The 16,422-nt window shown below is 36.3% G+C and overlaps 1 protein-coding gene across 4 annotated transcripts in view; it reads left to right on the top strand.

Annotated features, from left to right (window-relative positions):
- TERB1 (telomere repeat binding bouquet formation protein 1) overlaps positions 1-16,422 on the top strand; it is a 39,651-nt gene that overhangs the window by 8,976 nt on the left and 14,253 nt on the right. For 3 of the 4 annotated variants that reach the window (XM_075995698.1, XM_012742312.3, XM_075995697.1), the window contains 8 exons: positions 1,094-1,222; positions 2,043-2,103; positions 2,191-2,306; positions 2,413-2,535; positions 9,889-10,041; positions 11,759-11,890; positions 13,829-13,954; positions 15,107-15,267. In XM_075995698.1, coding sequence (XP_075851813.1) covers positions 1,094-1,222; positions 2,043-2,103; positions 2,191-2,306; positions 2,413-2,535; positions 9,889-10,041; positions 11,759-11,890; positions 13,829-13,954; positions 15,107-15,267 — 1,001 coding nt within the window. The remainder of the gene's footprint in view (positions 1-1,093; positions 1,223-2,042; positions 2,104-2,190; positions 2,307-2,412; positions 2,536-9,888; positions 10,042-11,758; positions 11,891-13,828; positions 13,955-15,106; positions 15,268-16,422) is intronic. The other variant, XM_075995699.1, reaches the window with a different exon arrangement.

The following is a 16,422-nucleotide window of genomic DNA, read 5'->3' as shown; positions in this document are numbered from 1 at the left end:
TCTTGCTTTGTTGCCCAGGCTAGAGTGAGTGCCATGGCGTCAGCCTAGCTCACAGCAACCTCAAACTCCTGGACTCAAGCCATCCTCCTGCCTCAGCCTCCCGAGTAGCTGGGACTACAGGCATGCGCCACCATGCCCGGCTAATTTTTTCTATATATATTAGTTAGCCAATTAATTTCTTTCTATTTATAGTAGAGACAGGGTCTCGCTCTTGCTCAGGCTGGTTTTGAACTCCTGACCTCGAGCTATCCGCCCGCCTCGGCCTCCCAAAGTGCTAGGATTACAGGCGTGAGCCACCGCGCCCGGCCCATTTTGATTTTTGAAAAGATTTTTATTTCTAGAAAAGTCTTAAAAATAGCATAAATATTGTTTGTCTTTCTGTTTTCTAAAGCAGGTTTCTGACTTTTTCTTAAATTGTTTTTCTTACTATGTTTGGTTACTCATCTTATAATTTTCTGTCAGATTTTATTTAATTTTTTATTTACTTAGATTTTTGGAATTCTAGGGGATTTTGATATGTGTTTTGGAACCTAGATCCAAGTACTTTTGATTAAGATACTGCTTTTTTTTTTAAATAAACTTTTCTTTATTTGAGTTTTGTTTTTTTGTTTGTTTTTGAGACAGAGTCTCACTCTGTTGCCCAGGCTAGAATGCCATGGCGTTAGCCTAGCTCATAGCAACTTCAAACTCTTGGGGTCAAGGGATCCTCCTGCTTCAGCCTCCTGAGTGGCTGGAACTATAGGCACGTGCCACCACGCCCTGCAAATTTTTTCTATTGTTAGTAGAGATGGGGTCTTACTTTTGCTTAGTCTGGTCTCAAACTCCTGAGCTCAAGTCATCCTCCCGCCTTGGCCTCCCAGAGTGCTAGGATTATAGGCATAAGCCACCGTGCCCAGCCAAAGATACTGCTGCTTTTGTCTGCTAATTCAGTAAGCATATATCAATTTGTCAGAAATTTCGTTGTATGACTAATAAATGTCAATTAAATGAGATGTGGTTGGGAACTATCCCCAGTTTGGCAATTGTTTATTTTGTTCAGCACATTTTAAAACTTTTATGCTAATTGAAACTAAAATTACATTTTATATTTCAGTTTACTGTCAGCAAACTTTGTGCACTTCAGAGTTGTTTGAAGATTTAATTTGGTTCTTATCTAATGATTCAAACACAAATTTGAAAAGAATGTCTGTCTATGTTATTTTGGTTCTGGTTTCAAATAATAGTAAGTACATTCTTTTATGAATGTTTAAAAAACATCTTAATAAATTGGAATAGTCATTAATCCTTTTAGTCTTTATATCAGTGTCTTTTAATCTCACTAACTTTCGAGAAATACTAGCCTTAAAAGGGAATTAATAGCATGTTTTTAATCATTCAATATTTGTTAATTTTAAGAAATAATAAAGTGATTTGTACTACTTAAGCACTGTTGTAAAGTAACAGCTTTAAAAGGAAAAAAAAAGAAGTATTTGATGAATTAGTTTGGTTGATTTTGCACTGAATTGACCATTTAGTTACAATGGTTTACTATATCAGCCAGCAATGGTTATTATTTTGGAATAATTTTAAATTTATAGAAAAGTTGCAAATAGAGTATAGAGTGTTCCTGTATACTTACTGCCCAGGCTAAGGTTATTTTTTAACAGTGCTTTGTTTTACTTCTTTAAATTGTTAGAAATTTTATAAGCATTTAAAATGCTTCTAGATTTTACATTTTTTATTTTGAAAACAACTAGAAAAGATTTAATTCATATTTTTCTCTTTTGGAACATATTTTGGTATTGTAAAACAGAACCATGAAGCAAAATAAGTGTTTCATAAGTTTTAGAGGAAATTTGAATGCTGTCAGTGTTTAAGTATGTATTTTTATAATAATCTTAATTATAGATTTTTATCTACTGTATTTCTGTTTTACACTTTATAATATTTTAAAGTGGTTTAAAAGTTAATTATTAAAATACTCCTTAAATGTCATTTTCATTTCTGTGAAATTATTTTTAAATAAAAATCATATTTATGTAATATATGGCTATTTTTTAAAGGGACTGGACAAACACTTGTGAGAGAAACAGGTTGTATTACAGTTCTGTCACGGTTGTTCAGGTAAACAAATATAAATTTCTTGTTAATTATTCATTACATAAGACCTTAACACATTTATATTACTTCCTTTTCTTTTTAACCTAATAGGACAGTTCTTTCAAAATACGAGTTGAATTTATTAGATGAAAATGTTTTCCAGAATTATCAGTTGTGGTCTTCGGTGTGTAGTACCCTGTGTGTTTGTGTCAACAATCCTCAAAATGGTAATTATCTCTAATATTTAGTTATAAAATAAAGATAAAAACAGAAATGAAAACTGATAGTTTATAGATGTCATATTAAAACATGATTGACTTTGTCCCCTTTCAGATGAAAATCAATTGTTTTGCTGTTCACTTTTTCCACATGCTAATGAGTGGCTAATAAATTGCATGAAACCTGAGATAATTCGCCCAATTTGCTCATTTATTGGACTCACTCTTGCAAATAACAGTAAGTATTTGTTATTCTCTAAATCATACATGGAGAAATATATTTCAAAGCATAATAAATTATTGAATTCATTATTTAATTAAATTAATGTTAGTAATTCAGGTCATTTTCAGTGCATTTAAACTCTTGAAGATAAGAAAAATCTTAAAAGTAGATATTGCTAGGAGTATATTGGAGAGATGGTACGGCAGCATAGTTTTTAAATCTCCCCAGATACTTTCATAAAACAGATAGCAACTAGATAGCGAAACTAAAAACCCACAGTGTGTTCTCTGTCCACAATGGAATTAAGTTAAAAATGAATAAAAATAAAATATCTAGAAAAGCCAGTTATCTGGCAATTAAATCCATGAGACAAAGCATAAATCATAAATTATAAAATGTTTTTTACTGAATGATAATGAAAATGCAACATTAAAAACACTGTGGGGGCCGGGCACGGTGGCTCATGTCTGTAATCCTAGCACTCTGGGAGGCCAAGGCTGGAAGATTGCTTGAGCTTAGGAATTCAAGACCAGCCTGAGCAAGAGTGAGACCCTGTCTCTACTAAAAATAGAAAAATTAGCTGGGCATGGTGGCATGCGCCTGTAGTTCCAGCTACTCAGGAAGCTGAGGCAGGAGGATTGCTTCAGCCCAGGAGGTGAGGTTGCTGTGAGTTAGGCTGACGCCATGGCACTCTAGCCCAGGTGACAGAGCGAGACTCCATCTTAAAAAAAAAAAGTGGAATGCTGCAAAAGTAGTGTTTAGAGGAAAATTTGTAGTGTTAAAGTTTATATAAAAAAAGAAGGTCTCAAATCAGTTACGTGTAAGCTTCTACCTAAGAAACTAGAAAACCAAGTTAGAGCAAGCATAACAAAGAAAATATTAAAGAATATTAATTCGATTCATATTTAAAGAGATCAGAAATCAATGAAATATGAGAAGGTAAAGAAATGGTGAAAAGGAAAAATAAAAAAAAAAAAAAAAAAAAAAAAGAAATCAATGAAATAGAAACCGGAACAGAATAGAGAAAAATTACGGAAACCACAGCAAGTTCTTTGAAAATTGATCCTCTAGCTAGACTGATCACAAACTGAGAGAAGGCTCAAATTACCAATGTTAGGAATGAGAGGTGACATCACTACAGACATTAACAGATATTAAAAGTATGATAAATAGTAGAAACAACTTTATGCAATGAAATTTAACAATTTAGATGAATTGGACAGATTCTTTGAACGATACAAACTACTAAAGTTTACTCAAGAGGAAATAGGTAACCTGAATATTCCCACATGTGTTAAAGAAATTGAATTTATAGTTTAAATCCTAGGCCAGGTACAGTGGTTCATACCTAGAATCCCAGTGCTTTGTGAGGCCAAGGCAGGAGGATGGGTTAAGGCCAGGAGTTTGAGACCAGTCTGGGCAATATAGTGAGACCCTACCTACAAAAGATTTAAAAATTAGCTGGCATGGTGGTGCACACCTGTAGTCCTAGCTACTTAGGAGGCTGAGGTGGAAGGATTGTTTGAGCCCAGGAGTTGTCATATATAGTGATTTATGAATGGGCCATTGTACTCTAGCCTGGGTGACAGAGGAGACCCTGTGTCTGTCTCTAAAAAAATACTTAAGCTGGGCTGGTGGTACATACCTATTGCCCCAGCTACTTGGAAGGCTGAGGTGGGAGGATCATTTAAGCTCAGCAGTTGAAGGCTGTAGTGTGCTATGATAATGCCTGAGAATAGCCATTGCACTCCAACCTGGGCAACATTGCAAGACCCCATCTTTCTAAGGAAAAAACAAAAAACCTGAAAAACCAAAACCTTAACACAGAAGAAATTCCAGGCCTTGGTGGATTCACTAGTGAATTCTACCAAACGATTTTAGGACAAAAAAGAAAACCGTAGGCTAATATCCCTTATGAATATAAATACAAAAATCCTTAATGATATACTAACAAATCAAATCTAGCAATATTTAATAAGGACAATACATTACCACCAGGTGGCACATATCCTAGGACTGCGTTTAACGTTAGAAAATTCACCATATTTGCAGACTAGAAAAGAATGATATGATAATCTCAATAGGTGCAAGAAAAGCATTTGATATAATTCAACATAAATTTATGACAAAAACTCTTGGTAAACTAGGAATAGAGGGGAACTTTCTTAATGTGATAAAGGGCCTTTATAAAATACTGTAGCTAACATACTTAAGGTGAAAGACATTTAATGCTTTCCTCCTGAGCCTGGAAAAAAGACAAGGACAGCAGCTCTCACCACTTTTGTTTAACATTTTACTGGGTGTCCTAGCCAATACAATAAGGCAATAAAATGAAATATAAGATATAGAAATTGTAAATAAAAAAATATTCATAGATATCATGATTGTCTATGTAAAAAAATGCCAAGAATCTACAAAGAAGCTACTAGAACTAGTAGTAATTTTAGGAAGGTCATATATAAAAATCAAGTATATTTCTATACACTAGCAACAATTGGGAACTTAAACTATCATTTACAATAATATCAAAAAACTAGGCTGGGCGTGGTGGCTCACGCCTGTAATCCTAGCACTCTGGGAGGCCGAGGCGGGCCGATTGCACGAGGTCAGGAGTTCTAAACCAGCCTGAGCGAGACCCCGTCTCTACTAAAAATAGAAAGAAATTAATTGACCAACTAAAAATATATATACAAGAAAAAATTAGCCAGGCATGGTGGCACATGCCTGTAGTCCCAGTTACTCGGGAGGCTGAGGCAGTAGGATCTCTTGAGGCCCAGGAGATTGAGGTTGCTGCGAGCTAGGCTGACGCCACGGCACTCACTCTAGCCTGGGCAACAAAGTGAGACTCTGTCTCAAAAAAAAAAAACAACCAAAAAACAACTAAGCTAAATATTTAGGAATAAATTTAATGAAATATATGCAATGCCTATCTGCTGAAAACTATAAAGCATTGCTGAAATAAAGAAATTGATGGGGAGATATATAACACTCATGGATTGTAAGACTCAATATTGTAAGAATATGATTTCTAAATTCATCTCTAGATTAATGAGAATCCCAGTCAAAATCCCATCAGGCTTTTCTATAGAAATTGTGACAAGCTGATTTTAAAAGTTACATGGAAATGAAAAGGGCCTAATATAATAAAAACTGTTTTGAAGAAAAAGGACAAAATTATAGGACTTATCTTGCCTTATTTTAGTATTTACTATATAGTTATCAAGAAAGTGTGGCATTGGTGTAGTTATAGACCAATGAAACAAAATGGCCCAGAAATAGACCCATACATAGATGATGGTTGATTTTCTACAATGGTCCTGTGGTAATTTGTGGAGGAAAAGATAGTCATTTCAACAAATGGTGCAGGGAAAAAGTAGATATCTACCTGCAGAATATCAATCTCAACCCTTATCTCACAAAAATTAACTTGAAATGGTCCATAAACCTAAATACAAGAGTGAAAAATATAAAATGTCTAGACAAAAGCAGAGGAGAAAATCGTCACAACTTAGGGATAAAAGATTTCTTAGGATACAAAAAGCATGAATCACTAAAAAAAAGATAATTTAGACATCACTGAAATTAAGATCTTTTGCTCTTTAAAAGAGCTTGCTGGCCGGGCGCGGTGGCTCACGCCTGTAATCCTAGCTCTCTGGGAGGCCGAGGCGGGCGGATTGCTCGAGGTCAGGAGTTCGAAACCAGCCTGAGCAAGAGCGAGACCCCATCTCTACTATAAAATAGAAAGAAATTAATTGGCCAACTAATATATATACAAAAAATTAGCCGGGCATGGTGGCGAATGCCTGTAGTCCCAGCTACTCGGGAGGCTGAGGCAGGAGGATTGCTTGAGCCAGGAGTTTGAGGTTGCTATGAGCTAGGCTGACGCCATGGCACTCACTCTAGCCTGGGCAACAAAGCGAGACTCTGTCTCAAAAAAAAAAAAAAAATAAAAGAGCTTGCTAAGAAGATGAAAGACAAGCCACAGACTGGAAAAAAATATTTGTGAAATATATATCTGATAAAGAACTTGTACCTAGAATACATAAGGAACTCTTACAAATCAATAATAAGAAAAACAACCTAATGATTAAAAAATGGGCAAAAGATTTGAATTGATACTTCACCAAAGAAGATATGAATATTAAATAAGCACTTGAAAGGATCCTCAAGATCATCAGTCATCAGAGAAATTCAAACTAAAACCCCATGGAGATACTACTACATACCCACTAGCATGGCTAAAAATAAAATGTGGTTATGTTAAATATTGGTGAGGATGTGGAACAACTATTAATAGAACTTTTGCACTTTGCTGATATATATCTATATTCAGGTGTTTGGGCCAGGTGCAGTGGCTTACACCTATAATCCCAGCACTTTTGGAGGCTGAAGTGGGAGGATTGTTTGAGGCCAGGAATTCAAGACCAGCCTGAGCAATATAGTGAGACTCTGTCTCTCCAAAAAAAAAAAAAAAATTATATTTACGTGTTTGGAACAAATACTCATGTTTTACATGCAAAGTGATAGATCTCTAGAATTCCAAAAATTGGAATCTGTTTCCATAATACTTTGATAGTTCCTTTTCCTCTAAAAGCCAACTTAGCACTCTGGGAGGCCTAGGCCAAGGTGGCAGGATCACTCAAGGTCAGGAGTTTGAAACCAGCCTGAGCAAGAACGAGACCTCATCTCTACTAAAAATAGAAAGAAATTAATTGGACAACTAAAAATATATAGAAAAAAGGCCAGGCGTGGTGGCTCACGCCTGTAATCCTAGCACTCTGGGAGGCCAAGGCGGGCGGATTGCTCGAGGTCAGGAGTTTGAAACCAGCCTGAGTGAGACCCCATCTCTACTAAAAATAGAAAGAAATTAATTGACCAACTAAAAATATATATAGAAAAAATTAGCCGGGCATGGTGGCGCATGCCTGTAGTTCCAGCTACTCCGGAGACTGAGGCAGTAGGATTGCTTGAGCCCAGGAGATTGAGGTTGCTGTGAGCTAGGCTGATGCCACGGCACTCACTCTAGCCTGGGCAACAAAGTGAGACTCTGTCTCAAAAAAAAAAAAAAAAAATATATATATATATATATATATACACACACATATAGAAAAAATTAGCCAGACATGATGGCGCATGCCTATAGCCAGCTACTCTGGAGGCTGAGGCAGAAGGATCGCTTGAGCCCAAGAGTTTGAGGTTGCTGTGAGCTAGGCTGACACCATGGCACTTTAGCCGGGGCAACAGAGTGAGACTCTTGTCTCAAAAAATAAATAAAAAAATAAAAAAGCCAACTTGAATGAGTGATAGTTATAGAATCTCATTACTCTCAGCAAACTGGTATGAAATATAGATTAGAGGAAATCTGAACCATTCAGTGTACAATGAGTGTGGTGTAGGATGTTCTTTTATGCCTGAATTTTTGTCACTTAGGCTATAACTAAGGATCTATATGGGTAACACGATGCCATTTTCACCTCAGCATTTAAATATACTTCCTTTTTTAGAAGATTTTTATTTTTTTAATTTTTTTCTTTTTAGAGATGGGGTCTTGCTATGTTGCTCAGGTTCATCTTGAACTTCTGGGCTCAAGCCATCCTCTTGCCTTGGCCTCCTGTGTAGCTGGGACTATAGGCATGCACCACTGTGCCTGGCTTTGAAGATTTTTTTGTTTGTTTAGAGACAGGGTCTCTCTGTCACCAAGGCTGGAGTGCAGTGGTATGATCACAGCTTACTATAACATCAAACTCCTGGGCTCAAGGATCCTCTTGGCTCAGCCTCCCACATAGGTAGGACTACAGGCATGCGCCATCACTCTGGCTATTTCAAAAATTTTTTGTAGAGGTGGTTTCAGTATGTTGTTTATTCTGGTCTCTAGCTCCTGGCCTCAAGCGATCTTCCTGCCTTGGCCTCCCAGAGTGCTGGGATTACAGACATGAACCACCATGCCTGGCCTCTGAAGATTTTTTTTTTTTTTTTTTGGAAACAGGGTCTCACTTTGTTGCCCAGGCTAGAGTGAGTGCTGTGGCGTCAGCCTAGCTCACAGCAACCTCCAACTCCTGGGCTTAAGCATTCCTGCTGCCTCAGCCTCCTGAGTAGCTGGGACTACAGGCATGCGCCACCACGCCTGGCTAATTTTTTCTCTATATATTTTAGTTGGCCAGTTAATTTCTTTCTATTTATAGTAGAGACGGGGTCTCCCTCTTGCCCAGGCTGGTTTCGAACTCCTGACCTCGAGCAATCTGCTGCCTCGGCCTCCCAGAGTGCTAGGATTACAGGTGTGAGCCACTGCTGCTGGCCGAAGATTTTTTTTTAATGAAAATACTTTCTAGAAAAGAAACTTGTTTTCAAGTCTCCATAATATTAAAAATGTTTACTTGCCCTTAAATAATGTTTCCTTATAGTTCCTTTCCCAGATGTAAAAAATTCTGAATATGATATTTTTATCTGTTTTATTGAACAATACAAAAAATAATTTTTGTCCTTAAATCATCTTGGCTTTAATTTATGGAATCAAGGTAACATCTAAATTTTAAAAATTTAAGTACTTATGAAGAATAAGTACTTAAGGGAAGAAGGTTTGTGGTAGAATCATAATCACTACTAATCCATATATCTATTTGTCATAAACCCATTACTGTGTTTGAGGCTGTGGAGACTATTGAATTCATAGGCATGTGGGACACTTTCCCATCAGAATCACTTTTCAACAGGGGAACAAAACTTCAGGTTTAAAAAAAAAAAAATATATATATATATATATGTATGTGTGTGTGTGTGTGTGTATCTGTCATTGAATCTCTGCTTGCAATAGTTATGACTCTCAAAAATATGTTATAATTTCATGCTCCAAGAATTAAAAGAATTAGGTATAAATAAGATGGATGAGATATGTGTTCTTTTGGAATAGTTAAATTACTTTCCCCTTTGGAGAATGAGGCAATCTGAGGAATAAGTTATGTTGGAATTCAGAAAGTAGGCAGCTTGCTAATTACCAAGCCAAATGAATGAATCTATTCTTTATAGCTCTAGTGAAAAACTCATTTAATAATGTTGAAGGGTAGTGTAATAATGTCATTCTTAACAAAATGTACCAGTTGTTACTAAATGAAACAGATTTCTAGCACACAAGAAATACTGTACTATATGTGTAGTTGCACTATGTCAAAGTTGAGGCATTTACATAAATAAATAATCTATGATTATTTAGATGTACAGGTAAATGTTAGATTTTTAATTCTTTAATTTTGGGATTTTTAGTATGTATTTGAAAAAAAGGTCAAGGTAATGTTATATTTAGTGCAAATTAATTGAATGAAGCCATATACCTGTCTTGTTTGAGATATTAATAGCTCTACTTTATTCCTTAAGCATATGTTCAGAAATACTTTATATCTGTGGGTGGACTCGATGTATTGTCTCAAGTTCTTGTGCAGCTGGAATCTGATTCACACGAGACTCTTTCCAGTGCTAAGCTTGCAGTGGTGGTGACAAAGACAGTGGATGCGTGTATTGCTGATAATCGTGAGTGAAAATGCTTAGTAGTTTTCCTACAATTGAATTTTGTAGGAATTTTTTCCTACAATTGAATTTAGCATAGTGAGTGTGGAAATGGTAGACTGAACACTAACATGGATTAGACTAACAGTTTCTCACAAGTGGAAGGGAATCTTAGAAATTATCTCATCCAGCATCTTATTTTCCCATGGAGATTATGACTTCCCTAAGGATTCAAATCTAGATCTTCTGGCTTCAAGTCTAATGATAGAATGAAAATAAGATTCTATCATTCCTAAACCTTTTTTTCACTTAGAAAGCAGCATTATGGCATGTGCCTGCAGTCCTAGCTACTTGGGAGGCTGAGCCAGGAGGATTGCTTGAGGCTGGGAGTTGGAGCTTGCAGTGAGCTATGATCATGCCACAGTACTCCAGTTTGGGTAACAGAACAAAGCCCTGTCTCTTAAAAAAAATAAATAAATACAGAAAGAAAGAACAGAAAGAAAAAAGCAGCATTAAAAGTTCTTAGTCTAGGCATGGTGGCTCATGCCTGTAATCTTAGCTCTCTGGGAGGCCAAGGCGGGAGGATCGCTCAAGGTCAGGAGTTTGAAACCAGCCTGAGCAAGAGTGAGACCCCATCTCTACTAAAAATAGAAAGAAATTAATTGGCCAACTAAAAATATATAGAAAAAAATTAGCCGGGCATGGTGGCACATGCCTATAGTCCCAGCTACTTGGGAGGCTGAGGCAGAAGGATCGCTTGAGCCCAGGAGTTTGAGGTTGCTGTGAGCTAGGCTGAAGCCATGGCACTCTAGCCTGGGCAACAAAGTGACACTCTGTCTCAAAAAAAAAAAGAATTAAGGTCTGCCTGTTTCTGATAAGTAATGAAGTCTGACTTACCCAAAGCACCATTACTAGTGAGTGGCAGAACCAGACTTAAACCCATGGCTGCTTCTCATATGTACAAATACTGAGGAATGATAATCTATAAATCTTTGTAATAAGAACTTCTATTGGTATTCACAAATAACTGGGGAGAAAAAATGGGGATGATTTTTTAAAAAGCAGTTATTGAGGGCCTGCTTTGTGCTGAGCTTTAGATACAAAAATGATTAGTCCATTAAAGGGTTCAAAACTTTATTGTTGATATTGGTATTGTTAGACTCTGGGTGAACTCTGTTAAAATCCCCATGAGAGAAATATAGCTTAAAATGGTGGACTTCTTGACTTTTGTCACATCTCAGTATAGCTTCAGATATGCTTCATTGCATCATTAACATCAGTAGAACCATGGTCAGTTAATAGTATATTTCAATTTCAGGCAGGAATTGATTACATAGGAAAGTCTGTACTGTCCAATCTAGATAAGAAGAGGTATGTAAGGTGAGAGTAAGCATATTCAGCTTTCAGGAAGATAGTATTCATATTCACAACATTATGCAGAACAATTAAGAAGAAACCATTCTTCAAAAAATTTGTTTTAGTAATATATTTTTAGTATGGGAAGAGGGAGTAAGAAGGGCTGTTATCATAAGCCACCATCTTATTACAATGAATTTATTTATATTCATACATATAATATTAATATATACATGTATATTAGATGTTATGATGTATATATTAGATGTTGTATAGACATATAATATCTTTTTCCCTGGATAAGCTCTGAAAAATATATAGCATGTGTATATTTATAAGTTGTAAATTTGTACTTAGTATTTTTTATTTTATTTTATACTAATAGCTACTTTTGGGATAGTACTATCCAAGTACCACATTGTTTCAAAACTTCTGGCATTACTGCTTCATGAAAGTCTGGATTCAGGAGAAAAATTCAGCATCATACTTACTATTGGTCATTGCACAGAGGATTGTGGTAAGTATTAGATTTATTTAGTGTGCTTATTAACAGTAGAGTAGAAATACACTGTTTCCTCCTCTGAGGTCATATGAAAGCCTTAAAAGTATTATCTTTCTCCCAGTCATTCAGACCCCAAACCAGTCATTTTAGTCCTTCATCTTCCTTCACACATTGTATTCAGTCAGTTACTATGACCTGTGGTTCTACTTCTGTTTACCCCTCCTTGTCCCTTTCTTCCCAATTCCAGTGCTGCCCTCCCAATTTAGACCCTCAATATCTTTCACCAATATTACTGCAATAGCTTCCTCCCTATGCTCTTTTCCTTCTATCTCCATTTTTCAGTCCACTCTTCACATTGCTGCACAAATCTGGTTTTGTTCTCTGTTGCTGAAAACCTTCAAAGGTTCTTTCTTTCTCTACCAGAGAGAACCTATTACTCTTTCTCTATTCTCTTTCTCTCCCCTTCCATCTTTCTCCTTCTCTCTACTTTTCTCCCCAGTCTCCCTCTGTCCAATCTATTCCTTTTGTCCAGCCTCTCCATTTACCCCCCCTCCAATCTCCTTCCTTCTCTCTCTCCCCCTCACCACTTTTCTACTCTCTTCCCTTTGCTCTCTTTTGCATCTTCCATCTCTCTTCCTTTCCTCATTTTCTACTCTCTCCATCAGTTTATTTCTCTATTCTTACTCTTAACCTCTGTGTAATTTAGGATTGACTATACCTTTTTTTTTTTTTTAAGTCAAATGAGCGTAGTGTGTTTACTTTTATGAGATATACTACTCTGTGGCTGTATTTCACAGACCATCACTTATGAGATTCAGGTATTTTGTATAAGTGGATTATTTGCTATACTGAAAAGACTTTTCTTTTTTTTGAGACAGGGTCTCACTCTGTTGTCCAGGCTAGAGTACAGTGGTACAATCATAGCTCATTATAATCTTGAACCCCTGGTCTCAAGCAATCCTCCTGCCTCAGCCTCCATACCCAGCTGATTTTAAAATTTTTTTATGGATTAACCGAAAGGTTGATGGTATTAAAATTCTAAAAAAATTTAAAAAATAACAATAAAAATTTTTTTTTTATGGAGACAGGTCTCATTTGTTGTCCAAGTTGGTCTCAAACTCCTGGCCTCAAGCCATCTTCCTGCCTTCACTTCCCAAAGTGCTAAGATTATAGGCGTGAGCCACTTCTCCTGGCCTTAAAAATACTTTTGAATTTTTGTTTTTCTCTATTTTTATTTATTTACTTACCTTTTTGGAGACCAGGTCTTACTCTGTTGCCAAGGCTGGAGTACAGTAGTGTAATCATAGCTCATTGTAACCTTGAATTCCTGGGCTCAAGTGATCCTCCACTTCAGCCTCTTGAGTAGCTGGGGATACAGGCATGTGCCACCATGCCTGGTGAATTTTTAAATTTTTTTAGTGATGGGGTCTTGCTATGTTGCTGGTCTCAAACTCTTAGCCTCAAGGAATTCCCGCCTTGGAATCCCAGTGCTTTGGGAGGCCAGGCATGAGCCACTGTGCCCAGCCCTTTTTCTCTATTTTTAAAAATTTGAGGCTGGGCATGGTGGCTTATGCCTGTAATTCTAGCACACTGGGAGCCGAGGCAGGAGGATTGTTTGAGGTCAGGAGTTCGAGACCAACCTGAGCAAGAGTGAGACCCCATCTCTACTAAAAATAGAAAAATTAGCCAGGTATGGTGGCACACACCTGTAGTCCCAGCTACTCGGTAGGCTGAGGCAAGAGGATCACTTGAGCCCAGGAGTTTGAGGTTGTGAGCTAGGCTTATGCCACAGCACTCTAGCCTGGGCGACAGAGCAAGACTCTGTCTCAAAAAATAAATTAATAAATAAAAATTTGAACTATGTTCATAATTATCACAAAGAAGAATTATGACCTTGTACAGAGAGTTTATGATAAAATCACTGTCATCTTTAATTTTTGCTATGTTTTCCAGAGGAAAATCAGTATGACCTTTTTAAAAACAATGGGCTTCCACTCATGATACAAGCCTTAACTGAATCTCAGAATGAGGACCTAAACAAAGCTGCCACATTTGTGCTTCACAACTGCAAAAAGATTAGTAAGTATACTGTTACTTTAAGAAAATACCAACCGAAGTTTATAAAGGGAATTTATATCTGTTTTAACGTGCCAAGCCCTTTTAGCTGTCAGGGGGTTCTTACATTTGAAAAGCAGGGTGTATAATTTGGACATGACAACTAGGGTATGTTCAGCATATATAAACCTTATATGGAAGACAGCTGCAGTACAGATAATTCACTTATTTTATGCCACATGGACAAATTTAGTTTGTAGGACTTAAATGTGACGACTAAGGTTTATTGTTAAATCAAAATATAAAGTATATTCATTTATTTATTTAAAAATGTTTGGGCTTCTGTTACATGCCAGGCACCTTGCCTAGGTACTGGGGATACAGTGATAAGATAAAATAGTCTGTGTACTTATACAGCTTACTTTAATTAGAGAAATAGACAGTAATTAAATAATCTCAAAAATGAGATTATGTATTATTACAAATTGACATTGGGGTTATGAAGGGGTGGACCACAGATCTTTGAGAACCTAAAACAAAGGAATATGGCTTAGATTAGAATCAGAAAAGGCTTTGGAAAGAAGTGATTCTTGAGCTGAGATCTGAATGTTGAGAGTTAACTAGGTAAAAAGAAAGGAATTTGTTATGGGCAAGTGTCTCAGGGATGAGCAACAGTGAGGTACAAAGGCCTTGTAGTAGGAGGGAGCCAGGTGCATTTAAGGAATCACTGGCTGGTGTGGCTGGGGTACAGAGGGCAGTGGCCATGATAAGGATTTTGGTCTTTATGGAAGAAAAATTATAAACACAATATGTTAAAAAAAAAAGGATTTAAAAGTTTTAAGAAGGAGCCACTTTATGAACATTGTTTTAAAAAAACAACTACTTTAAAACCAGTATCCATGTACCTTAGGATGTTTATGTGCCTGGCATAACATTTTCATGGTATTCTTTTTCCTGTAACTCTGAAGAGGAAAGCCTAATTTATGACAGTGTGAGTCCTGGGCCTCTGCCAAGCAGTCTTTCCACTTATTTTCATACCAGATAAGCTGTTAAGATTGTCTAGATGGAAAAAATTTAAAGAAAGGGTGTGATAGGGTATGAGGTTGTCTTTATTTAAAGTGGTAAAATAACATTTCTAGTAATTGATAAATACCATTTTTTCCCCATGTTACAAAGCTGAGAAATTATCTCTAAGTCTAGGAGAATATTCTTTTGATGAAAATGAAACAGAACAATTAAAGGATATAAATGTGAAAGAAAAGAATCTTGAAGAGCACTGGAAGAAAGCAAAAGAAATTCTATACAGAATAGAACAGCTTGAAAGGGAAGGAAATGAGGTTGGTTTCTTTGTTTCATAGAATATAGACTTTTCAAATATTTTAACAGTAGAGGTTGGAGGGTAAATTTTTTTTCTTTTCAAGTTATTTAAAAGAAATTTAGTGGTTTTAAATGTAAAATTCCATAGTAATACTTGAAGAATCATGCTTGGACATAGAACAAAAAAAGATTTTTTAAAAGTACAAATGATGACTGAAAAGAAACATTGAAAAACAGAGCCAAGAGATCTAACATCTGAATAATAGGAGTCCAGGAAAGAGAAAAGATGAAGTAATAATCTAATAATCTCCCTCTTTCTCCCTCTATGTATTTTTTCCATATTTTTTCTATGTAGACATGCTTTGTGTCTTTGTGCATATATTTTTATTTTGAACTAAAACTTGTCCAGTTAGTACAACATAGTGATTTTATTCCTATTAAATGACTGAGTAGTATTCAGTATCATAGATGTGCCATATTTGACTTAACCATTCCTTTATTGATGTATATTTTCTCACCAGTACTGGTTATAATTTCTCACCAGTACAAACAACTCTAGAGTAGACACCTGTTACACATATATGTGTGTTTGTGTATATATTTTTTATGTACTCTTTTCCTGAAACTCTTATTATTTATAATATTTATTGGATTTGCTGAGGTGGTCCTCCTTATCATTTCTTTTATCTTCCCTTGCTTTTTCTTTTTGTTCTACATTTGGGAGAAGTTTTCATAATTATTTTTAAACTAATCTATTGAGTTTTTCACTTCTGCTGTCATATTTTTAATAGGCAAAGCTGCTTTTTTAAAATCCCATTTAAAGTCTTTTCTTTTTGTTTCAGGAACTTACAACTTCATTGGCATTCTTCTTTTGAACATGTCAATGATAGTTTTCATTTTAAAAATGTTTTTTCGGCCGGGCGCGGTGGCTCAAGCCTGTAATCCTAGCACTTTGGGAGGCCGAGGCGGGCGGATTGCTCGAGGTCAGGAGTTCGAAACCAGCCTGAGCAAGAGCAAGACCCCGTCTCTACTGTAAATAGAAAGAAATTAATTGGCCAACTAATATATATATATAAAAATTAGCCGGGCGTGGTGGCACATGTCTGTAGTCCCAGCTACTTGGGAGGCTGAGGCAGCAGGATTGCTTGAGCCCAGGAGTTGGAGGTTGCTGTGAG

Source organism: Microcebus murinus, chromosome 20 (assembly GCF_040939455.1).
Source record: "Microcebus murinus isolate Inina chromosome 20, M.murinus_Inina_mat1.0, whole genome shotgun sequence".
NCBI lineage: Eukaryota > Metazoa > Chordata > Mammalia > Primates > Cheirogaleidae > Microcebus > Microcebus murinus.
Note: the sequence above shows the minus strand (reverse complement) of the source record. Positions and strands in the feature narration are given on the sequence as shown.